The sequence below is a fragment of the Astatotilapia calliptera genome, chromosome 3 (assembly GCF_964374335.1).
Source record: "Astatotilapia calliptera chromosome 3, fAstCal68.1, whole genome shotgun sequence".
Classification (NCBI taxonomy): Eukaryota; Metazoa; Chordata; class Actinopteri; order Cichliformes; family Cichlidae; genus Astatotilapia; species Astatotilapia calliptera.
In genome coordinates, this window is record NC_137424.1 from 35,324,373 (window position 1) to 35,348,645 (window position 24,273).

General features: G+C 40.6%; 2 protein-coding genes and 1 long non-coding RNA gene across 4 annotated transcripts; 1 reads left to right on the forward strand and 2 right to left on the reverse strand.

Annotated features, from left to right (window-relative positions):
• Window positions 1-15,804: 15,804 nt before the first annotated feature.
• Window positions 15,805-16,603, reverse strand: LOC113018623 (uncharacterized). Its single transcript, XR_003271824.2, has 2 exons — window positions 16,496-16,603; window positions 15,805-16,210 (listed from the first exon to the last, which is right to left on the reverse strand). It is a non-coding gene; the product is annotated as an uncharacterized LOC113018623 (long non-coding RNA).
• A 699-nt stretch (window positions 16,604-17,302) lies between these two features.
• Window positions 17,303-19,910, forward strand: cdca9 (cell division cycle associated 9). Of its 2 annotated transcripts, none has more exons than XM_026161796.2 (10): window positions 17,303-17,589; window positions 17,670-17,801; window positions 17,876-17,913; window positions 17,997-18,048; window positions 18,188-18,252; window positions 18,417-18,478; window positions 18,975-19,070; window positions 19,266-19,347; window positions 19,546-19,632; window positions 19,704-19,910. In XM_026161796.2, the coding sequence occupies exons 1-10, from the start codon at window positions 17,385-17,387 to the stop codon at window positions 19,746-19,748; spliced, it is 864 nt and encodes a 287-aa protein (XP_026017581.1). In that variant the 5' UTR covers window positions 17,303-17,384; the 3' UTR covers window positions 19,749-19,910. The 2 variants fall into 2 exon arrangements, with proteins under 2 accessions (XP_026017581.1, XP_026017582.1); XM_026161797.2 differs by having other exon boundaries at window positions 18,978-19,070.
• A 310-nt stretch (window positions 19,911-20,220) lies between these two features.
• Window positions 20,221-23,792, reverse strand: plin2 (perilipin 2). The gene is made up of 8 exons (XM_026161793.2): window positions 23,682-23,792; window positions 23,401-23,446; window positions 23,010-23,205; window positions 22,664-22,746; window positions 22,229-22,493; window positions 21,556-21,734; window positions 21,044-21,160; window positions 20,221-20,910 (listed from the first exon to the last, which is right to left on the reverse strand). The coding sequence occupies exons 2-8, from the start codon at window positions 23,428-23,430 to the stop codon at window positions 20,476-20,478; spliced, it is 1,305 nt and encodes a 434-aa protein (XP_026017578.1). The 5' UTR covers window positions 23,431-23,446; window positions 23,682-23,792; the 3' UTR covers window positions 20,221-20,475.
• Window positions 23,793-24,273: the final 481 nt, after the last annotated feature.

A 24,273-nucleotide genomic window follows, 5' to 3' on the forward strand; every position in this document is an offset into this window, starting at 1 on the left:
TAAATGTTACCAATGTCCCATTGACTAACAGTGGAGCAGTCCATTTATCATCTGTGACTGAACTAACACTTTGGCCAGTGTTATGTCTTGAAGACTGTGCATTGACATCTTCTTCATGTGACACCATATTAATGAAAAATGTTTCACTTAGATCATCACTGTCATCTGTGTCTTCCTGCACAGTGTGTACTTTTTGTCCCTTGTTTTTGGAGAGACACATTTTTGCATAATGGTTTTGTCCTTTACATTTTGCACATTTTTTTCCATATGCGGGACATTGTTTTGGTCTGTGTTTCTCTCCACATCTCTTGCAAGTGAACATTTCATTGTCACACGTTTTGTTTCTGTTGTCGTTGTTTTTGAATTTACTCCATGGCTTTCTTTTAATCGACACTGCATTCACTGCCTCATTTTCCTGTTGCGCTGCTCCTTGAACAGGCTCTCTAAACGTCAGTACATGTTGTCGTGCTAGCTCACTGGCTTGACTTATCTTTATAGCACTTTCCAGCGTTAGTTCTGTTTCTCTCAACAGTTTATCTCGGAGCTTCTTCTCATTAGTTCCAAACACTATTTGATCTCGTATCAGAGTCTCTGAGATCACCAAAATTGCAGGACTGAGCTTTGATCTTGAGGCCTGTGAGAAAAGTATCAAATGACTCACCCTGATGCTGTAAGCGTGAGCGAAAGACGTATCTCTCCTATGTTTCATTTTTCTTTGACAGACAGTGCTCGTCAAATTTCTTCATGACTTCATCAAAGTTATCTTTGTCCTCGGGCTGAGCAAACACAAAAGTGTTGAAGACCTCTATTGCTTCTGTGCCGGTGTTCCAGATCTACTGGCGTTTAGATCAACTGGCGTTGGTCGAACAGATGTGTGTCAGTCTTGCGTTTCAGGAGCTGCTACCGACAAACCAGCAAAAAAACGCCAAATGTGTCACCTGTGACATTTGTGAGGTTGTCTCAAACACACTCCGTCAGTCTTGATGCTGTTGAACAACAAAATGCTTAAAAATGTGGCGAGTTTACCTGGTGATATCCTCATGCGCGACGCGATCGCGAAAACAGCAAACAAGTAACACCACGCCGATGTTGTTCACAGGACAGCAAGAGTAAACGATCGGGAGACTCTTGTCGTCGTTATCGTCCCCCTCGCACGGTTTATTTCTCCGAATTCAGCGTTTTTGCTTCACAACTACAGCGTGCTGTTTACTTTGTGCACTAACATGGAGTCGAGTCAACCAGCGCCACCTCTGGCCAAGTGCCACAGCCTACAGCCAGATCAACCTGTGACACACATCTGCACCACGTTTGAATTCGTGTCATGCACATTTGTACCTTTCAATTGTGTCTGTTTGTGCGTCATGCAAATAAACCTTTGAAATGAATGAAATGATATCATGTATTTATTATCAGCCTACATTTGTACAAAATTCCAAATTATATACACAAAGTCATAGAAATCACCACTCCAATTGGTCATCATGATTTTGATATTCTCTTTTTCCATAACAATGAAATACGCCTTGGACAAATATGACACATCAATATTTCATTAGTGTTGTAACATCACATGTCGCTAGCATAGTCTGTGTCTTTTCCCTGAAAATGAATATTTCCAGCCAATATAGGCAATTCATCAACATGGCTGGAGTTATATACAGTCTGTATAAGTGTGGTTAATCTAATGAACATTTGTAAGGAGACGGCAGTTACTGTGAATTCACAGCAGTTACACAGTGATTAGTAATAAACAGCCAGTGAGAGTGAGTGGATATGACTGTTCCCACCACTAACACATGACCATAGCCCACTACTAGATTAACTTGTGACACATCTGCACCTGCTGCTATGATCACAGTGAGTAGAGGCTGAGTGGCTGCACTTACCCCTGGTACATCCAAATCTGCCCACAAACATGTTGAAAGATGCAATGCCAGCAATGTGGATTGTCAACACTGAAAACAATCAGTAAGCAAAGACAACAGGGATCACTTTTTTCTGTTTATTTAGCACCCACAACATTTGTAGTCGCCTTCTGCACAAGGGAAGTCCACACACACCGTGTGGTACCACTTTCCACAGAAGGTGCAATCTGCAAGATTGAATGAGATTGTCAGGGTCATTGTCTGGCTGTTTATTACTAATCACCTGCTGTACATTCACAGTAACTGCCATCTCCTTACAAATGTTTATTAGATTGACCACACTTATGCAGACTGTATATCACAACCAACTCTAACATGTTTGTTTGCAGAGGGCAGACACAGACAGACTATGCTAACGACATGTGATGTTACAACACTGGTGAAATATTAGTGTGTTCACGACATTTTTCGTATGGGCAAAAGTATTGATATCAGGATGGTGATTCTTATGTGTATGTCATTTGGCATTTTGTACAAATGTAGGCTGATAATAAATATATGATATCATTTCATTCATTTCAAAGGTTTGTTTGCATGACGCACAAACAGACACAATTTAAAGGTACAAATGTGCATGACACGAATTCAAACGTGGTGCAGATGTGTGTCACAGGTTGATCTGGCTGTAGGCTGTGGCACTTGGCCAGAGGTGGCGCTGGTTGACTCGACTCCATGTTAGTGCACAAAGTAAACAGCACGCTGTAGTTGTGGAGCAAAAACGCTGAATTCGGAGGAATAAACCGTGCGAGGGGAACGATAACGACGACAAGAGTCTCCCGATCGTTTACTCTTGCTGTCCTGTGAACAACATCGGCGTGGTGTTACTCGTGGTGTTACTTGTTTGCTGTTTTCGCGATCGCGTCGCGCATGAGGATATCACCAGGTGAACTCGCCACATTTTTAAACATTTTGTTGTTCAACAGCATCAAGACTGACGGAGTGTGTTTGAGACAACCTCACAAGTGTCACAGGTGACACATTTGGCGCTTTTTTGCTGGTTTGTCGGTAGGAGCTCCTGAAACGCAAGACTGCCACACATCTGTTCGACCAACGCCAGTTGATCTAAACGCCAGTAGATCTGGAACACCGGCGATGGTGAGCAGCATGGCTATTTTCCTTCCATCTGCCCGTCGATCCACTCCGACAGCTGCAATATACAGTTTGAACTGCTGTTTGAAAGTCCTCCAACTTGCATCCACGTTTCCAGTCAGTTTCAACGGATTTGGCGGTTTTATTGCATCCATCTTGCTGCGTTGCTTCTTATTCTTAACCCGTCTCCTGGTACCATGTAATGTTCTTATTCCTCTATGAATAAAACATCAAGAATTGCTCCTGGTGCTAGCTTCAGCTAGCTGTTTATTATTCTTTCTAGCACGATAACTACTTCTTCTATTCTGTATATCTTATTGATTCCAGAGCGCCCCCTGTGGGTAGCTTCAACAATAGCAACTATCATTACAAGTTCTACAAGTTGTTCCTCCATGATATGTGTCCAGATCATGCGCTGCACCGCTGTGCTGCTGTGTCGTTTCACTTTCATTTCTGTATTTGCGCGTCAGCACTGTGCGATTTTTGGCCCATTTTGAGCCGATTTTTGAGTCGTGCAACCGTTTTGGTGATCGGCCTGAGTTTGGCCTTCATCGTGCATCGTGTATACGTGGGGTAACGAGAAGCCATTACCACCTCCACACCAGCTCCCGATCATCAATCGCTTGGTCGGGAGGATTTCAAACCGGCTTTTTTCTTCTTTTCAGTAGCAAGCGATGCTTATGACTGTGCCAGAGCACAATTTGAACAACACCATGGGAATTTCGGATTTTACACAAGTAGTTGGATGTTACACTAGATACTTAGTGTGTTGTCTTGTGTAGCTGTTCTGTTGTGTAGTCGTTTTGTGTGTCAGTGAGGGCACTAATGAATGTCACAGAGGCACATTTGCAACGTAAACACTGTCACTAAGTAGAAAACCAGCGGAGTGATACACCTCCTGTTGTCAGGCCTGTAGGTTTATCCCTGTGCTGTTCTCCTGTCTTTTGGTGGACAAACTTTTTTTTTTTTTTTTACTGGCACACATAATTTGTGGAGCATCTTATTGCGAAATCTGATTGTTCTCTCATTTTAGTTTTAGTAATATTTTTAAATGTTTGTAGAAAATGAAAAAAAAAACGACAGGTGTATTGGCTGCATTTTTAGATAAATAGTTGTATATGTTTACAAAATGTACAATTTAAATTTGCAATTCATGTTACTCAACATGTCTGTTGGGGTTGTTTTACAGTAAAAAATACTACTAGGATTTTAAGTTCTTTGTGTGATTTCAGATCAGTAATAGTACTATTAATAGTAATACTAATGCAGTATGTCAGTGGAAAAAACCAACTAAATTCAGTTGAGCTGAAAAGAATGATAACAAACAAGGCAAGGGGAAAAAATAAAATGGAACAATCTGAGGGTGAAATAAAAATGTAAACTCAAAAGGAATCAAAAATGGTCGGTTGTATTTCAGACCTCAGTGGGTTAATCCAACAAATCATGAAAAATTAGGTTTACATTTTTGTTCATGACAGTGCACATTTCTGACATTTTGTGTAATTTAAGCATGTAACAATGTGATTGTTTTCTAACAAAAAACAGTGTGAAACTTAAGTTAGACTATATGTACAGGCTATACAGTACATAACATCAAAACTCACATGTTTTATGTAACTAAAGTGTGTAATTATGTGGGCTACAGACAATAATTAAGTTATAGACTATATTTATATGAAAAACGTGTATACTTACTGCATTTGAATCATTTTAACCACATGTAACCACCTGCATATGTGTTTGGGGGGAAAAAAGGCTTAGATTTTGCCACCCAATTTGATTTCTTTGCCACCCTAAGAAAATTTCTCTAGATCCGCCCCTGGAGAAGGGAGGGAGCGGGAGGCAGGGGGCGGGGAAAGGGGAGGGGTGGACAGGGGGCGGGGAAATGGGAGGGGTGGACAGGGGGCGGGGAAGGGGAAAGGGGAGGAGTGGACAGGGGGCGGGGAAATGGGAGTGGTTGACAGGGGCGGGGAAAGGGGAGGGGTGGACAGGGGCGGGGAAAGGGGAGCGGGAGGCAGGGGGCGGGGAAAAGGGAGCTGCTGAAAACGCACGCTTTACTTCCACCGGTTCAGGCAAACCTCGGTGACGCTTATAAAGGCCGAAACAGAAGAAATAAGAAACGGATTATTATCGTCAGCATTGTTGATAAAGGTAAGATTTACAGACTTTTGATTTCAAATACAAATACTTGAAGGTAGTGTTTGTACATTAAACAAAACTTGTTCATAATGATTGTGTTAACAGGTTTGTCCAAATTTAAAACCAAAATTTAAACTTAAAAAAACAAATCAGCTAAGTTGCAGTAAAGACTGCACTTTAGTTTCAATGTTTATGCTGGATTGAGCAAATATGACAAGTTATACAACAACAACAAAACTAGTAGATTGTCCTGTTGTCATAGAACAATATTCTGAAGTTTTCAGATGATACTCTGATTATAACTCAAATATTTTAGTTAAATAAGTGGATAATTTTTAATATTTGAGACCTCCTCAATTTCCCGTACATCTGCGCACTCTCTCATCTCCTGCATGATCCCTCACAAACCCTTCCATGGCTTCTGTGGCACTCCACACATGCTGAAGTTTTCTCGACTGTGATATCCTTACATCCATTCAGCTTATTTCTCCTATCCGGTCTTACATATCTCCTCCCCTCCAATTTCAGGTATTCTCCCTCCAGCCACTGTGCCATTTTTGCGCATATCACCACCAAATATCATCCACCAAAGATATTGTTCTATAATGTTTCTATGTATTCTGAGGAGTCGAGGTCTAGGACCATGAAACTCTCCTTAAAACTGCGACTACACCAGTAAATGTTTCAGATGTGTCAGGCTTAGGAGGATTCGGCAAAACAAGAGCCATTTTTTGAGTAAGAAAGGGAACAGAATTCAGCAGAGTTTAATATCACGGAAGCCACAAATTTTTCAACCACATCGCTTAATCCCACTCTTTTACATGTTCATTTAAAAGAAAAAAAAAAAAAAAAAAAAGGAGAAATGCTGTCAATACCGACGATATTGATTTATAAGTGATAAACTAACACGCATTTGTAACTGAGGATAAAACATGAAGGAGATTTTACTTGCTTTCTCCTGGCACTTTATAGCAGATAACCTTAATCAAAAACTGAAGAAAACCATGAATCAACATATGAACATGACCTGATGCTGCTGAAGCAGAGCAAGGGGCTTGATTAAAGACACGGATAAGCGTTTTGCAATTTAGCATAACTTTAAAAACTTTCAATTCCTTCGGTATTGAACAGCAGAAATGAGGCTTTCCTGTCGTAGGTCACTTTTGGGGAAAAACAAAACAAAAAATAAACTGCGGCCGACAGCGCTGTCGGCGCTGAATAATGCAGAGAACAAGTGCGTCGGGTCGCACTTTATGTTTGCGTCTTTGTGCGGAATCCATTTACCTGCTCTCATTTACCGTTTTAGCTGTTTGGTGGTTGTTGAAATAGTTTTGTGAGATTCTGGCAAAATACATTTATATTTAAAAATCGATTCAGCATTTAATGCATCGATATCCACCTGCACCTTCAAAGGTACACACGAAGGCCGACAGGAATATCTGGACCACGGCCAATCAGAGATGCACTTCCATGTAAAGCGACAGGTTCAGTAGAAGCCCTTGATGAACTCTTTAGGGCCTGTTGTGGATAGGCGTAGCTTTGGTCACGTGGTGTTGGTAATAGTAATAGTGATTGCTATATTACCTGTTCACGTCCTGAGGGAATTTTAGTGAATGGCTGTATCCCAATTCAGGGTCTGCAGCCTTAAAGGCCGCATTTTAAGGCAGATTACGTCACAGCAACGCGACGAAGGCTGTCCCAATTCGAAGGCTGCTCGAAATGCGGCCCTCAAATGCGTCCTTCATTTCCCTGAATTTTAAGGACGCGGCGGTGTAGACAACGGTCGTGTCCAAATTCATGGGCTGCATCCTCCTGAGGACCCGGCCTTCGCGGTCTACGTGGGCCGGTTCCTCAGAAGGTCGGCTGGGCCGGAAGTAAACGGCCGTGAAATTGGACTGTCTAGCCTTCTGATTAGCGTCACCGCTGTCTCGGTGGAGTTTAATAAACTCAGCCGTCTGCTCCTTGCTATCTAAAATATAACAGGACACTGGCGTAAATTCTCGACTGTCTCATACTTCTGTTTAATAAGTTTTCTGTTTGACGTTTAGTCAGCTGTGTAAAAACCAAGGAGGAACCCACCCATGGGATTAATAAAGTTTTATTTTATCTAATCTAATCTAATAACTTTAATCTCAGCCAAACCGAACAAACAAAACACTGAAAAAAGCCCAACAATAACATTTTTAGGTTGTCTAAGTGACTTATATATTACGTTTAACCCGAGCGGCAAAAGTCCGCGGTGATATGAAAATGATGTGCCGTTCTCGGCCGCATCAGTAACCCTCGAGCTCTCGGCTAGCTATCGAGCTGGTGGGTAGCAGACGTCTCCGAAAACGTCGAAGCACTTTTGCAAATATGCGATATCTTGATAAACCGAGCAGATATTTGATGTTTCCACAGCTACTTTCTCACCTGAAAATATGTTAAAAGTTTATTTTGTGACCCAGAAAGATTAGTATGAGTAATTTTAAAACTTAGTAGTGGCCGCCATTGTTGGAAACTGGAGTTTGGCTGGGCCGCGCTATGAATTCTGGGATATGGTAGGCCACGAAGGACACACCCGACCCATCCTTCAAATTCGGGGAAAAGGAGGACGCATTTGTCGGCTGCACTCGGAGGAGTCTACGAATTTGGACAGCCTTCGGCGCGTCGCTGTGACGTAATCGGTCTACAAATGCGGCCTCAGGAGGATGCAGCCCATGAATTTGGACACGACCTTCGTGGCCCAACATATCCCAGAATGCATAGCGTGGCGGTGGGTGTGGATAATTTTGCCGAAAAAAAACGATGAGGGGCGCCCGAAGAGTAAACTGTTAAAAGTAAGTACTGAATATTATGTCACTTATTTATGTGCAACTGTTTACTAACAAAGATCATTAAAACATTACTGTTGGCCACATGTCGGCAAAGTTATGTGACATTAGTGACGTTTGTACTAACTTGGTTTTAAAGCCTTTACTTTAAAATATACGCCGTTCAATAGCTGACCTTAATCTTACAGAGAATGATCAAAGCTCATGTAGAAACAAACAAACACTTGAATAAATGATTTTCTCCTTCATTTCTGTTAAACAAAGCTTTATGAAACGTTTCTAGCTGTCATGGTTGCTAGGCAACCTGGGCAGCGCAACGGAGGGTAGACCGTCCCATTTCACAAGCCTCGCACTTCCGGCCTTAGCGGTCTTTAAGTACGCGGCCCTTGAGGATCGTTGAGACTGCGTACTTTAAGGCTGCAGACCCTGAATTGGGATACAGCCAATGAGTGGGTGATGGGGGAAGTCGACTTTTGCTGACCGCTCAAGCTTAGAATGTTTATTTTGATCACTGTTTTTCTACGGATTTTAAGGATTTGATAACAAATAAAGGCGTTTTAACCTGGAACCTTGACTTAAGTTTTAAACAGCGGGCACGTCAACATTATTCCCCTATTCAGCTGCTCAGCGACTCAAAGACTTGACAGTCGCCAACAGGGCCCATTATGTCTTTGGTACATCATACAGTTCATCCCTGACCAACTTTTTTACTTTTCTGCAAACAACTACGACATTGGGGAAATGTCATATTGCTTTCTCTAGTGAGCATTATAGAACTGTGAATTGTAAAGGTTTGTTACATTAATTAAATGACACTGAAATGAGAAACATAATAAATGCTGTTACTTTAACCTGTATATTTGTTATTTCCATAATGTAGGATAGATCAGTTATTTAGTAATATAGCATCATAAGATGAATATGAAAAAAATCACACTACAGAGAAATAAAAAAGATATATTATTACACATCAGAGTTATTATTAAACTAAATTTGGAGTAAAAATAGCTCTATAAAGTGTAATCAAATTACTCTGAACAGTGTGAATAACCCTCAGTGTTAAATATTTTTACACATTTTATTGTTAATTTTGATACTAAATTGAGTCCAATTAACACTGAAAAGTTAACACTGGCCATAGAGTAAATTTAACTCTAATTTGGAGTGGTCCGGGACATCACCATGTCTAACTGGCTTTATGATTGTGATAGAGAAGCAGCCTATATATATATATATATATATATATATATATATATATATATATATATATATATATATATATATATATATATATATATATATATATATATATATAAATATATATATATATATATATATATATATATATATATATATATATTTTTTTTTTTTTTTTTTTTTTAATATCTGAACCTATGGACAATAGACGGTCAAATCAATGAAAATACAAGTTAAAAACATTTCAACAAAATTTATTGTTAACACTGAAACACAAAGTAGGCCTACATTAGATATAGGGCTGCATTTTAAAATGAATTAGAGAAAATAAATAACATGGCTAAATTTTGCAGTTTCTTTCTTTCCCCCTTGTATTCCACTTCCCCACTTCCTGTTGTTCAGTGAGAGAATTGAGCTTTAGTTTGCCCTTCCAGGATTTTAAATCTGGGCTGGAATGGTGTCAGGGCCATTCTCACACACATGTGTAGGTGCTCGTTGGTGAGCCTGGAACGATATTTAGTTTTTATTATGTTCATTGTGGAGAAAGCTGCCTCACAGCTGTATGTGGAGCCAAACATGGTCAAGATGTACAGGGCTACTTTTCTCAAATTTGGGAAAGCTGTCTCAGACCATTTGGAGCCAGAAAGTGGCAGGTTCAGTTCTTCCAAACTGCTTTCAGGGCCACATCTGCTTGGAGATCAACCAGTTGCATTTGAAGAGGCCCAGCATTTGCCCACTTGAAGTGCTGTGTGACTTCCTTTGAGAATCCTCAGACATCAGTGATGAGAAATGGGTTCTTTATGAACTGCTGTCCAAAGCTGAAGCTATCAAAAAGTTTGCTGAAGTTTTCAATCAGCTTATCAACAAAGTTAACAAAAGAGGACACCTCTCTGTTCCTGAACCTGTTCCTGAACCTGCGCTTTGTGCACCGAGCTTCATTTACATTAGTCCTTCATCAGTCCTTCGTGCTCATGTCTAGATTAAATGTCAATCTTAGGAATTCATGAGTTTGGTAGATCTCATTCATGAATTTGAAGTTTACTTCTTTTACTTTGGGAGAAAGGGGAAGAGAAATCTCTTTTCTTCAGAGAACCTTAATCTCCTCATCCTCAAATGGTTTCGGAATTAGGAAAAAAACAGTTCTGATCAGGGGCGGATAGTAAAACTTTGTACCATCTCTGGGAGCTGCCAGGATCTAGAAAAAGCTCCTACTGAGACAAACCCAGTGTGTATGATTACAGCAGTGGAAAATAGAGCAAAAGGGGCAGGTGCTAATTTTTATTTATTAGTATTTTATTTATTTATATTTTAAACATTCAGGGACAGGTGTCTGCGAGGCAATGACATCCGATGAGTCCAAAGCAACTTGTTTCATTCAAAAAAACGTTTTTTCTGTGTAGGTGCGTTTAGTTGATGCTCACATGTCAGTCGCTGGCTAACCAGCCAATTTGTCTGAGTGAAAAATATGTAAGAACCAGTGAGAGGCAAGCCAACAAGACAAGAATATGAAGATGAGTACTCAGAGAGAGGGTAGTCTGTGGTTCTATATTCATTCTTCTTTTACATTCTGGTTTAGATTTATAATGCAGCCAGTTTCACTGCAGTGAACCCTTGAAACAGAAGGATCTCTAATAAAGGGACTTAACTTAAGGATTAAATGTACTGGTTTAACGTTGTTCCTAAGTTTGGTTGACTTTTGCCTGTTAGCTGCTCCAAGTTTCCTTCAGGTTTACTTGTTTAAAAGGTACTACAGTGTTTTCTTTGACGTGTCTGCAGCTATTGCTGACTGTGACTTATGATTTGTTCTTCCCTCTAACAGACCTGAAGCTGCAATGGACGGACACGGTGAAGATGCCACTCCGCTCTATGTCCTGTGTGTGTGTTCCTGGTTTCGTTTCCATCTCATCTACCACCAGACTGACGGACTGGCAGTGATACTTTATGGTGACAGAGAGAAGCTTGCTGCGATATTCGTGCAGAGGATGGTGACGGAGTTCTTCAGGAACTGGATTCACAGGCCTGCGTGACCAAGTCCATCAGTGACCTGTGTTTGCAGAGCCTCTGCGGGACTTTCAACACAGTCCTCTGGTGACGCCTGATGGCCAAAAGTATGAAGAGCAGCTTGAATCTACAAAATGAACTGCTTCATTGTGACGAGTTCACAATTCTCTCTGATATTGGGCTGCCGTTGCTTTGCTTTTTGGGAGGTGAAAAAAATGTTACGTCTATTTGTTTGGTAGATAAATTTGGTCAATAAACGTTGCTTATGCGCCATGGTGTGGTCTTTCTTTGCTTGTGCCTTCTTGATGTTGGTAAATACAATACATGAAAAATACATATAATATACATATAATAATGTACAACACATTATGGAGTACGCTTCTGCTGTGAGGTCCTGCCTCCATGAACTCATGCAATTAATCACTGGACAGAAAGACCGCTGTGTGTATAAATAATATGATACTGGGCCAATTTTCTTATACATATGTTTGACCAGGAGGTAGAACTGAAAAGGGAGAATGCTTATGAACTTGTAAAGTAAAAACGTGATGCATTTAAGGTTATCCGTTTGGTTTTTGTTTGAGAAGAGAATTTGTTCCATTGTGTGATGGTCGAGTTTCTTTTCTTGGAGATAATTTCTCCTGCATTAGAGGAAATGTGGAACAAAGAGGCTGGAGAGCCCAGAAACTGCAATGCAAGTTGGTAGAGATGCAGGTGTACGGTCTTCCTGGTGTCACAGACGATCAGCTAAAACTATTAAACAAATTAAATTGCTGCCATTTTTGTACAATAATATTTTAAGATTATTTTAAATATAAAATAGATATTTTTTATTAAATTAAATTTAAAGCATCAAATTGAAATCTTTCTAAAGTTATTTAATGATATTTATATTATGAAAAGTACATTTTTGTTATGTTATGTTTTCTATATTTTCAGATAAAATAAACACACAAAAATGGTGTTACAGGGAGATTTATAACAATAACTAAATATGCAGTTTTTACAGTTTTCCCAAGCTGTAAAAATTACAAATGAATCAATAAATAAAAATTAGCATCTGCTCCTTTTATGCTACTTTACACTGCCGTAGTACTCACACACACACACACACACACACACACACACACACACACATACATACACAGACACTGGGTTTTAAAGAAAAGAACATTAAGATTACTATTCCAGTCCAGTTTGTTGTTCAGATAACATTAAGAACAGCTATATTAGATTTATATTTCAAATATGACAAAATTTTACAGCAGCAAAAATATTGTATCTGGACAATTTAAACATTTAACAAACTTTCTCCTTTGTACTGAATTGAAAGACAAACTGAATCATCATAAATACATTATTGTTACACACATATATACATATATGTGTGTGTGTATGTATGTGTGTGTGTATATATATATATATATATATATATATATATATATATATATATACACACACACACATACAGTGGCTTGCAAAGGTATCCGCCCCCCTTGAACTTTTCCACATTTTGTCACATTACAGCCACAAACATGAATCAATTTTATTGGAATTCCACGTGAAAGACCAACACAAAGTGGTGTACACGTGAGAAGTGGAACGAAAATCATACATGATTCCAAACATTTTTTACAAATAAATAGCTGAAAAGTGGGGTGATATATTTATTATTTATATACATTTATTTCACTAAAAACATGTAAAATATTGACCTTTATCTTACCTCATAATGGAGATGTCTCTCATGTAGTGCAGCTTGCAGAAAGGGGTCCCATCCCCCCTCCCCAAATGAAATTTCACACACATTTTTTTTTAAAGGGCCAGTGTGAAGTGGCAAACCTTCTGGCTTTATGAGAATATGAGAAATATGAGAATGAATATGAGCTACAAGCATACTCTGATGGGCAAAGTTAAGTGGCAAACCATCATACCTACTAAAATTTGTCCTGGAATTACTCTGTGACAGCAGAAAAGTGCATAAACTACTTACGGTAGTCTGAGGGAATGTTAGAGGAGGTTGTTCCTTCCCGCTGCTATCAGACTCTTTAATTCATCCACTTGGGTCAGGTCCACACATGTGGAACAGAATTAATCACGCCTCACTGCACCCTTTCACTTTTTTACACCATGACATATATTTGTCCACATACTTGTCCTTTTATACTTATATGTTTATTTGTAGCTATAACAAGATAGGTACAAAATAGATACATTTTTATCAATTTATCTTAATTTTTATCATCAATATCTTTGTTGCTACAGTCATTTTGTATGAGTGCTTGATGTTGGTTGTATATTTGCGCGCGTCTGGTTGTCAGTAGCAATTTTTCGTTTTTGATGTACGTAACCAAGATTGTTAACATTTGTAATTGTATTTATAGGTTCAACATTCCCAAAGGCAGTTAAAGCCATGGGCAGTAGTGAGAAAAAGACAGGTTGTCTTGGGAGCACACTGTAACTGCACAGCTGGCCTTGGTGAGAGCTGCTCACATGTGTCAGCTGTGTTGCTCAGCACATGGCAGCATACCGGTGGAAAAAAAAGAAGAGATAGCTGTTACATCTAAGAAGTGCAAGTGGGCCATACTAAGTGAGGAGTCTTCAAAGAAAGTTGAGTATCAGCAAAGCAAGGACATCATTTTTAACAACTCTAAACAAAATAACAAAGAGAAATCTGCAAAAGATCATCCTGGCCTCCCAGCTTTCCCACCTCTGACTGCTGCAAGACCAACTGTATCATAACCTCTGCCAATGCCGCACACAAGTGGGGAAGATCATCGAACCTAAATTAAAATTGCTATGCTAATGCTATTTTTGTTATTAATATAATTCAGTGTTTTATATTGCACCTTACCACTGAAGCAAGTGGCTAGTTTGTAGAGTTCAGTGACAAAGGCAATAAAACTGTTTTTCTGATTTTGATTCTGATCTGTATCTGTCAATCAGGAATATGAAATGTGGTTAGTGGAAATCATTTGAGATGGATGTGAAGATCAAAAAATAGCGAGCATCTGCCATTCTCTTATTTTGATATTTGTAGGACAAGTAAAGCTTTCCCTTCGAAAGTCAAGTCACAATAAGCAAACAAAAAGTGAGAGTTAATAATGTGTATTTGTTGTTTGAGATCATCAGTCACATCATTTTCATTTACATCACTGGAAGGGCACCACAGATTCAGATACATTTGTAAGCGCACAACATGCACCCACAATCTTGTCTAGATAGGTCACATCATTTTCTCTGTCTATGTCTGTGAAAGTTATGGGGACAGTGCTTTGCAAGATCATGTACTGTTGACAGAGAACTCCTATTACTCTTTTATATGTATCCTGAGAGAAGCTAGACACCTGGTGTTCTGTGAGAACCATGTTCTTTGATTTCTCCAGTGCCTTCAACACTTTTCTTCCCACGGTTCTGAAGGACAAGCTGGAGATCTCTGGAGTGGACCATCACCTCACTATCTGGATTTTGGACTACCTCACAGACTGACCACAGTATGTCAGAACTCAGGGCTGAGTGTTGGACAGGGTCGTCTGCAGTACGGGGGCCCCAGAGGGAACAGTTCTGGCTCCGTTCCTCTTCACCATCTACACTGCAGATTTCTCCCACAACTCCACCCAGTGCTTCCTGCAGAAGTTCTCTGATGACTCTGCAAAAGTCGGCCTCATCACTGATGGGGACGACAAGGAGTACAGAGGACTGACCCAAGACTTTGTGGACTGGTGCCAGCTGAACTACCTCCAGATCAAAGCCAGTAAAACCAAGGAGCTGGTGGTAGACTTCCGCAGGCACAAACATTCTCCACTGCAACCACTGAACAGCCAAGGTATGGACATTGAGGCTGTGGACAGCTACAGGTACCTTGGCGTTCATCTGTACAACAAACTGGACTGGACTCATAAGTCGGACGCCCTCTACAGGAAAGGGCAGAGCAGGCTGTACCTGCTGCGGAGACTCAGGTCGTTTGGAGTGGAGGGCCCACTCCTGAAGACCTTCTATGACTCTGTGGTGGCCTCAGCCATCTTTTACGGTGTGGTCTGCTGGGGTGGACAGGAAGAGACTGAACAGGCTGATCCGAAGGGCCAGCTCTGTTCTAGGATGCCCTCTGGACCCAGTGGAGGTGGTGAGTGACAGGAGAACGGCGGCTAAGCTGTCATCCCTGATGGACAACATCTCCCACCCCATGCAGGAAGCTCCAACAGCACTGAGCAGCTCCTTCAGTGGCAGGCTGCGGCACCCACGGTGTGGGGCGGAGAGATTTCGCAGGTCTTTGGGACTAATAAAGGTTATCTTATCTCATCTTTTCCATCCAGAGGAGACGAAACAAATGGAACCTTGAGGTCAAATTGCAATTAAATATTTTACTGTGTGATGTAACTTGTACAAGGAGTAACACTGAGCACTGGATAACAATCTACTCGGTTTCTCTAGAACTATTTCTAAACAATCTATGATGCAAACAGTCTTCTCAAAGCTGCTCTTCCGAAATGCACATGGCAGAGATTGTCTTAGGGATTCTCTGTCAGGCCACAACACTAGACTTGGCACCAGTCTACAATGCATCACCCTTATACAGTGTTTGAAAAGCTTTGAAACAGTGGTTGAGTCAATTTTGAAATAAAAATCCAAAAAGTCAAAGGACAAGTTCATTCAAAGCTTCATTAACGTTGACATGTACTGCTGAAAACATGTTTAACAAGATTTAAGTTGGAGAAAAGGAGCCACAAAACGAAAAACTGTAATGAGAATTGTATATGTTGGTAAACCAGTAAGAACATCAACCCTACACTGAAAATATGCAGTGTAGTGTTACTCGTTTTTTCTTTCAGCAACACATTTTCAGTCCTAAGAGCTTGGCAATCTTGCTCAAGAGACTGGAGGCGTTTACCACATGTTTCAGTGCTACATAATAGAACATTCTCATGGAGAACAGGCTGGACATCATTTCCAGGTTCTTCATTGGTGAAGTCCTTCAAAAGCTGTGAGATGGGAGTTTGGTCTGCAGTAGGATTCTTGCTATTATCTTGGGGATATTCACTTGGTTGACTGGTGAAAACACAAAAGAAGTGTAGTAAGGGAGGTGTTAAGATGTAAACCGCATTTGTGTCAATTATTCTATTCCTACAGTATACTACTACAGTACATGATACCACTACTAGCTTGTACTAAACTTAGAACCCAATTGTGCAGAAACGTTGTGGTTTATAATTTTACCGAGTAGGATAAAGTGGGGATGAACAGATTAAGATCTTTTACATACATTAATTTAAGTATGACAGTTAGAATAAGAGACCAAATCAACATGCAACAGAAAGACTTTGATATATTCACCTTGGAGGGATGCCTTCTGCAGATAGCTTTATTTGCTCTATCCGTTGTAGCTTTGCTTTCTGTCTTCTGTTGAACACATCCAGTCTCATTTTTGTTCTCCTTTTCTCTGGAGATGAAACGTAGTTAAAAATAGATGGAATAAAGTCCGGACTCAATGGATTATCGTTCTTTCTGCCCACAAAATAAACATAAACATTTCAGTATTTCTACTTTAGAGCTTGCTAACTTAGAAAGCACGACAGGAAGCCCACAATGCATGCAACTATGTGGTTTTGCACTCATCAGAAACCACAATGATAGTCTAGTAAATAATGAAAATACTTATGTTAGAAAGCTTGTATTTGGTAATTTACCCGATATGAAATGATCGCGGGTTATCCCCAGAAACACTTCCGTTGTGTTTTTTCCTATTTGTGTTTTCGTTTTTCCTATTTCCGTTGTGTTGGACTAAGACTGTTTTTTTGAAGACAGATTTCCTGTACAATTTTGGAGAGTAAGACATACATATGGAAAGTTATGTATAATCCGGATTATACATAAACATGTCAGATTTGTGAATCTGGAACATGTCAGATTCACAAAGGTCACAATCACAGAGGTTTGTTTGCTGTTTTTCAACAAACTTCTAAAGTGAAACCTGAAAATCTGAAAAGTGACAATTACAAACTCTTGAGTAAATCAAGTGAATACTTTTCTGGATGTCCATTTCTTAAACAATGTCTTGTAAAACACTGCCACCCAGTGGTGAAGTAAAAAAAATGTTGCAAATTCTGATTACAGTTAGTTTCTTTAACATTAGTTCAAGTTTTGTGGCTGATCACTGTGAAGTGTATCCTTTCGCCAAGCAACACGGTCAGAATAACCTCATTACTTCCACCCCGCTGCGCGCATGGATATCTTCATTAAAAGTGCTGCGGTGTCAGGTGTTCGGCTGTCTAGTTATTTGATCGCAAACTCGAGTCCACCGAAGCAGCGTGGGGAGATGGCGTCGCGGCGGACGAAAAACACAAGAAGCGTGCAGAGTAAAGAAGAGCTGAGCCGGGAAATGCGGCGCAGCAAGCTGGCTCTATTCATCCAACAGTTTGAGAAAGAAGGTGAGGTGCAGCCTCGCTGCAGCCGCACCCACGTAAAGCTTCATACTTCATTTCTGACGTCCATTCATTTTTCCTTACAGCCCAAGAGCGCGTAAACGAGATGGAGGCCAAAATGGAGAACACGCTGGCCACAGTGGAAAAAGTATTCAAAGTGGAGCTGATGAAGATGCCTCCTTCTCTTCAAAACACCCTCATAGGGGATTTAATAAGCGGTGAGTCCTCTGTGATTTTTGTTATTTTTGAGCGTCTTACATGAACAACAACTACCGACTGTTTTCTCTTGTAGAGGAGGAATTCGCCAGTGAGGAATCAATAGCCAGTAAGGTGAGTTGGGTTTCTGGTTATAATCTGCTGTCTATATTTTTATTGTTTTTATTAATCATATGTTGTACTTGGACCTTTTGCAGAATGAGTGTGGTGAGGTACCCCAGCCCCGCAAACAGATAACCAGTAAAAGAGGTGAAATCAAACTACATTTTTCCATTTTGTCCAGTGAGGTTAACAATTGATCTTGTCATAGGTAAAGACACAAACCTTAATTTCTCCAAGTTATTTTGGGTTTGTTTAGCTGCCATTATTTATACTCGTATTTTTGCAGCTAAACCCACTGATTCACCAGACCAGTCTGCCCCAACCCACAGGGTCTCATCCAAAACCTCAAAGGTAGGTGATGCAGCAGGTGTATTTGCACAGGCATGGCTGTCACTGTGATTTTAAACTTTCCAGTCCTCATTAAAAAAAAAAAAAACCCACGATCTCTGGGGAATAAAAGCAATCGTTTACATTTCTTTATTTTCTGTCTTCTTGTTTTGTGTCTTTGTGTTTAGGGAGTGAAGGAGACTAAAAGGACGAGGACATTAGTTTGTAGTAACAGCACTGGAAATCTCATGTAAGGATTAGGCTCAAAGTCACATAGTGCATGGTTATTTACTGCTCTGAACCCGATCAAGGCCTTATCCAGTGTTAGTTGAACTGGTTTTCTTCTTAACTGGTATGTTTGTCATTACTTCCACCTGCCAAGAGTTCTCAAAGATTTCTAGATACCCAGGAGGTAATGACATCAATGGAGCTCATTAGTTTGTGAACAGAGTTTAGATCATCAGAGGAAAATGACATATAGTAGGATATATTGACTCTTTGATGGTACCACCTTGGTAACATACCAAGACCCCCAAGAGAACCCCTGACTGAATTTTTGTTGGTCACCAGCGTCAGTCTGAGCAGGTCATAAAACCCTCGCTGAGCACTTTTAAATGTGGGGTTGGCCATTGCTGCTTTTTAGTTGGCATGGAAAAAACCACTTGTTCTACACGGGGAGTGGAGTATGCAAACAACCAGGTAAAATGAAAGGCCGTTCAGCTGTAACACCAGCACTCTAATTGCAGCAGACCCTCCTCAGTCATAACCAAGAGAACTCGCCGCTTGGCAAGTTGCAAGACCAACGACCTGTCCCCGCTGAGCCAGTCCAGACTTAAACTCAGGTCTGTTTGACGCCTTTGTTCGATCAGAAACATGTACTGCATATGTTTTGTTTCTGGCTAAAACTATTTATTTTATTTTTTTAATCCTCTAAACTGTGAAGTTTAGCTCCTACGTTGTTTTTAAATAGTTGGCGAGGACAAATACTGTCAGCTCTCATTAAAATGCACTGATGTGAGTTCTGTGTTGACCTGCAGGTCTGTGGTCTCTGCTGGTGATCTGCACTGTTCTACAGCAGGCTCTACTGCACATATCGCTGTAACCACAGCACAGGGGCTGGTACTTTTTTTTTTTTTTTTCTTTCTCTACATTTCAGAGTCAAACTTGGCCTAAAACTAAGGAGTTTGTCCTTGTTCTTGAGTTCAGTGTATGGAGTCAGATTTTTGAATAAAGTGTTCCTTATGTGAGCTGAGGTCCTGTGGTTTAACAGATTCTAGACATTGATGTTTTTCACAAGTCAAGTGTTTCTCTTCATAGATGGTGAGCTTTTCTGAAGAGACTAAAGATGACATTAACTGGGACATGCTGGATGACGTGGCGCGGTGCCAGATTAAGAAGCTCTCGGTAGGAGAAGGCCCACTTCATTACAAACTGTACATAGAAACTCCATTTGAAACTGTTATTTCACTTTTCAGAGTCTGATAGATTATCTGTCACAGCGGAGTGGCTGCGACAGATGACCGAAGAAACCCAAATATCCCCGTGTCCAGGATGTCTGTCCAGATGGAGCTCAGAAACACATTTAACTTCAAGAAGTTTCTATTATACGTGTTCAGCTGAACAGTGTATTTACAATGCATTTGTGTGGGTTTTAAAACTAATAATAAAAGATTAAGTGTTAATTCATGACTAAGTGCCAAATTATTTGTATGATGGTATTTCAAATGTGCAGCTGAGGTGTTAGTTTGTTTTTCCTTAAATGTACCACGTGGAGCAAATGTTGTGTAATAGAAACCAAATGGGGACCAGTGTTATTGGGTAATTAACCTATTTAGGAATGTCTTTAAATGCCATCAGTGTACAGGTTAAACTGAAGGTAGTATGGGCTAGCCCCTGCCTAGGTAATGGCTTACACACATTTCATGATAGTAAAACTAAAAGCAAGTATTAGTCCCCAATAACTTGATGCAAACTCTGAACAGATTTCACACGTTTATACTGAAGCAAGCACAGGTTTATTGTTCTAGATAAATGATTTGTATGATAATTGTGGAGAATGAAATTGCGCAATTAAAGTTCAATATTCTCAAGTTAATAAAATGTACTTTCTTGGTACTGTGGAATTACATTTCAGGTTCTGTGCTAATACAGTTGAGATTTTAAAAAATATAAAGTAAAAGTTTGCATACAAAGCTGTCAAATATTGCCACAAAATTCAGAATATTAAGCTTTAAATTGTAATGATCACTACAGGGATTCCATCTCCACCTCCATGGGCTCCTCCCTCTGTCCCTGTGTAGAAGAGCTGGAGGATGTGGTGTAGGTGCTGCTGTCTTCAGATGCTGGTATGGGAGTGGGCTCGGGAGCCATCCGTGGATAGAAAGGTCCCACCAGCCAGTTGAGTGGCGTGTTGTTGATCAGATAATCCATGACGTTGTCCAGGGACTCTTTCATTTTGCTCAGCTGAACTCTGCTGCTGGTCAACCCTGTGTCTGGCAGGTCTCCCAGCGCCTTAGCTTTGCTGAAGTTGGCGTACACCTGTGAGGCAGAGTAGCCGAGGGACAGCGCCTCCTGCTGGATGTGGTTGGGGAGACCCTGCAGGCTGGAGACGAGGACAAGGCAGGTGGTCTGAAGCTGCTGGGTGAGGGAACGCGCTAGGGTCAAAGTGCGGGACTCAATTACCTGCATAGATGGAGAGGAACAGATCTGAATAAATTTGCATTATTTTCCCACTTTAATTCAATAAGATAAGTGCTGTGTACTCTATCATAAGTGAATCTTATGGATAATATTTTATCTCAATGTAAATCTTTACCTCTGCCTCATGACAGTTCTCCTGGTTTGGACTACTGGACTTCCATGCAACCAGGGAATTCAACTTCTTGTTCACCATCTGGTTAGCACTGTCAATGTTCTTTCTGCCAACCTCAATCTGAAGAAAAACACAGGAAACGTTTTTTTTTTTTTTAAGTCCAAAAGCAGTGAAAGGACAGAATGGCTCTATCATCTGGATAATAAAATGAACCAATATTGGCATGATGACTGATGCTGGCAAACAGTGTGGCATTTACTGATGTCAGTGAATGTGTTGTGTCATCGCTTTTTAAGGGTTAAATATTCAAAAATGGTCTAAATACTGTATATGTGACTTTAAAACATACTGGGTGTTTGTATAACGAACATTCCTTTGATATCCAGGAATAAAAGAGTAAATGTCATAACCTCCCCTCCAAAAAACAAAAAGTCCCTTCCTGTGAATCTTGTTCCTTGCTCATTATGTTAGAGAGAGCGTGCGTGTGTGTGTGTGTGTGTGTGGAGGAGGCCCACCAGGTCAACAGTGGAGTTCAGCTCAGAAATGAACTCCATGCAGCGCTGCTTGCGATCTCGTATCTGGACCATGGCTCTGCTGTACGCTCTCTTGCGGAGCTTGGTGGAGAGAGAGCCCAGGCGGACGTAGTAGTTCGGCTCCTTGTTGTCAAAGCTTTTCACAGTTTTTGCCTCCAGCTCTGTTATAAGGCAGGGAAACATGGAAAATCCCAGTCAAACAACAAACTATATAAAGTTGTCTTGTTTTTTTTGTTTTTCTTAAAACCTAAAGTGTGGACAAGTGTAAAAACATTAGTTGTACTTGTTCAGACCGTGAGAAGAGATCAGTTGAAAGAATCCTAGTATCAAGACTGTTTCATAAGCCTCAAAACACCACAGCTCAGCCTGATCAGCTCTTTTTATATGAAGGCACTAATGCAAATTTACACACATAATGTGATCCGGTCAGCTTTTCTGGAAACTGGACCACTAACTGAACTTTGTCACATCTTGTCACACACACAAGCTTAATCTCGCTAGCTTTTATTTGTATTCTGTTTATCTGAAAAACAAACTGGAGACAAATCCACCTTTTAAATTATATGTAAAAAGTAAATCATTAGAAGTATTTCCTTAAATATTTAAAGAAAAATCTATAGAGGCATTTTTTTCTTTGTCTTTTGATTCCACTCACCCAGCTCAGCCTCAGTCATAGGTAAGTACTGCTCCACCAGACTCTCGGATGTACTCAGGGCTGTGTCGACTCCGCTGCTGATGAGCCGTGCCACTCTGCTCTCCAGTACAGTGCTCACGCTGCCGTTGACGACAGATTTGGTCTTGTCCACCCCACCGTGCACCGCGCCCCTGGTTTTCTCCACAACGCTGGTCAGAGTGTCTGAGACTGTGCCCGTCACGACATCTTTAGCAGTGGTTACTACATCCTTGGCATTGGACACAATCTGGGGAGATCCACATGCATTTTTATTTTAGTGATTGCAGCAAAGGATGAGTTTAAAGTTTGTGAGGAAACAGCAATTGTGAAAAATGGGACAAAGGTCACGGCTGATAACCGAGGAGATTAGCACATTTCACATTGTGAAATTGAGCTTGCTGATGAATCAATGCATACCTGCTCAGAGGGCTGGTGAAGAATCGGCAGGGTTTTCTCAATCTTGTCCAAACCTTTACAGGCAAGATCATTGGCCATGGCAACTATAGAAGAAAAAACAAAAGAATGCTTAAGATTAAATAAAGTAAGTAAATGTTGCTTAAAAGTAAAACAAGTATAAAATCTAAACCGTATCAGAAGCTATGCTTATTTCTGCCTGATTATAATAAGTGGGTGAAAGGTCGCAATGCCTCAACGGCCTGACTTGAAAAGACAAAGCGTGACTCAGTTTAATCATCCCTGCAGTTTCACTCTGACCTCCTCCCACCTCTAATACCACGCCTACAGACGGATGAATGGTTCTTACTCTGAGGCTCCAGCTTGTCGATGATGGGTGAAGCAGTGGTGAGAGCCACTGAGGTGATGGTGCGGACTCCTTGCTCCGCGGCCTCACACACAGTCTTGATGTACGGGTGGTTGTCCTTTGTGCTGGAGTACACACTGGACACCAAGCCATAGGTGGAGCTGATCAGAGGAAGGCTGGCGACCCTCTCCACCACACTCTGTAAAGCCAACAGAAAGAAAACAGTTAACGTATAAGTCTCCGAACTCCTTTAAACATTACGGAGTGCTATTTTGTGACGGGCTATCGGCGTAAACCCATGGTTTTAAAATTGTAAACCACATAAGACATTTGAAAGCATAGTTTCACGAAATGTACTTAAAACTACAGTACCTGAGGGCAAAAACTAACTCACCTGAGTTGGAATAACTTCAGCGGTTGCCATTTCTGTCCAGATAAACCTGCAGACAAAGAAAATGCGATTTAGTTCAAGAAAACAACAAACACGTAGAATCACGACATTTTACAGCAGTTAAACTGGAGGTTGTTACTTCCGTATTAGGTTCTTTAAAGTTTCTCATAGTTAGCTACATAATAATAAACGCTCAAGTGAACCTTCTACCGATAGAAAGGCAATGCAACTGTATTAAACAGCAGTTAAAACACATAATGAAACAGATACCAGTGGACACTTACCGAGTAACTTAACTATTTCCAAACGGTCAATGAGCTGACTGATACTGCGCGAGCAGGCTGTGGCGGTTTTTATGCGCAGCAGCTATCGCGAGATCTAGCCAAGCGCTGTGACGTAGCGTCGCTACTGCTTGTAGGGCAAAGGTAAACGGGGTAAAAGTTTGGTCGGGGAATTCCTCTGAAATCAGCTGTCACATGAGCAGGCGGTGACACAGTTCAGCCCATGGTTTCATCTCCTTTCAGCAGCCATTCAAGTTCAGTGACGACACTTTTTAAAATGTACATATTTTTAATACAACAGCAGAAACAGTGGCTCCAAAGCTGTGAGTAGTCTACACTGAATATGGCTGCACTTCTTTACCATGGGTCCTAGGAAAAGGAAATACATGAAAGCCTCTTCACCTTTTCCCCTACAGTCTCCAAGTACAATACACAAATGACAACGTACTGCCTTTTAAATTATATTTTGTATAAATCATCATAACAGTCAGTGGTCCAGAAGGCTGTTGTTCCTGGTAGTTTGTGGTAATTTAAAAAAATCCAAACTGTTTGGTTTGGTCATGTGAATCCTTTAAATATAATACCAACTGCAACA

Bases quoted from the DNA above. Each gene is read 5' to 3' on its own strand.
- plin2 (XM_026161793.2), bottom strand. From the start codon at position 23,430: ATGGCAACCGCTGAAGTTATTCCAACTCAG. The intron at 22,494-22,663 runs GTATGCATTGAT...GGATCTCCCCAG, and splicing joins TTCACCAGCCCTCTGAGCAG to ATTGTGTCCAATGCCAAGGA. The intron at 20,911-21,043 runs GTAAAGATTTAC...CCATCTATGCAG, and splicing joins AGAACTGTCATGAGGCAGAG to GTAATTGAGTCCCGCACTTT.
- cdca9 (XM_026161796.2), top strand. From the start codon at position 17,385: ATGGATATCTTCATTAAAAGTGCTGCGGTGTCAGGTGTTCGGCTGTCT. The intron at 19,071-19,265 runs GTCTGTTTGACG...GTTGACCTGCAG, and splicing joins CAGTCCAGACTTAAACTCAG to GTCTGTGGTCTCTGCTGGTG. The intron at 19,348-19,545 runs GTACTTTTTTTT...TTCTCTTCATAG, and splicing joins TAACCACAGCACAGGGGCTG to ATGGTGAGCTTTTCTGAAGA.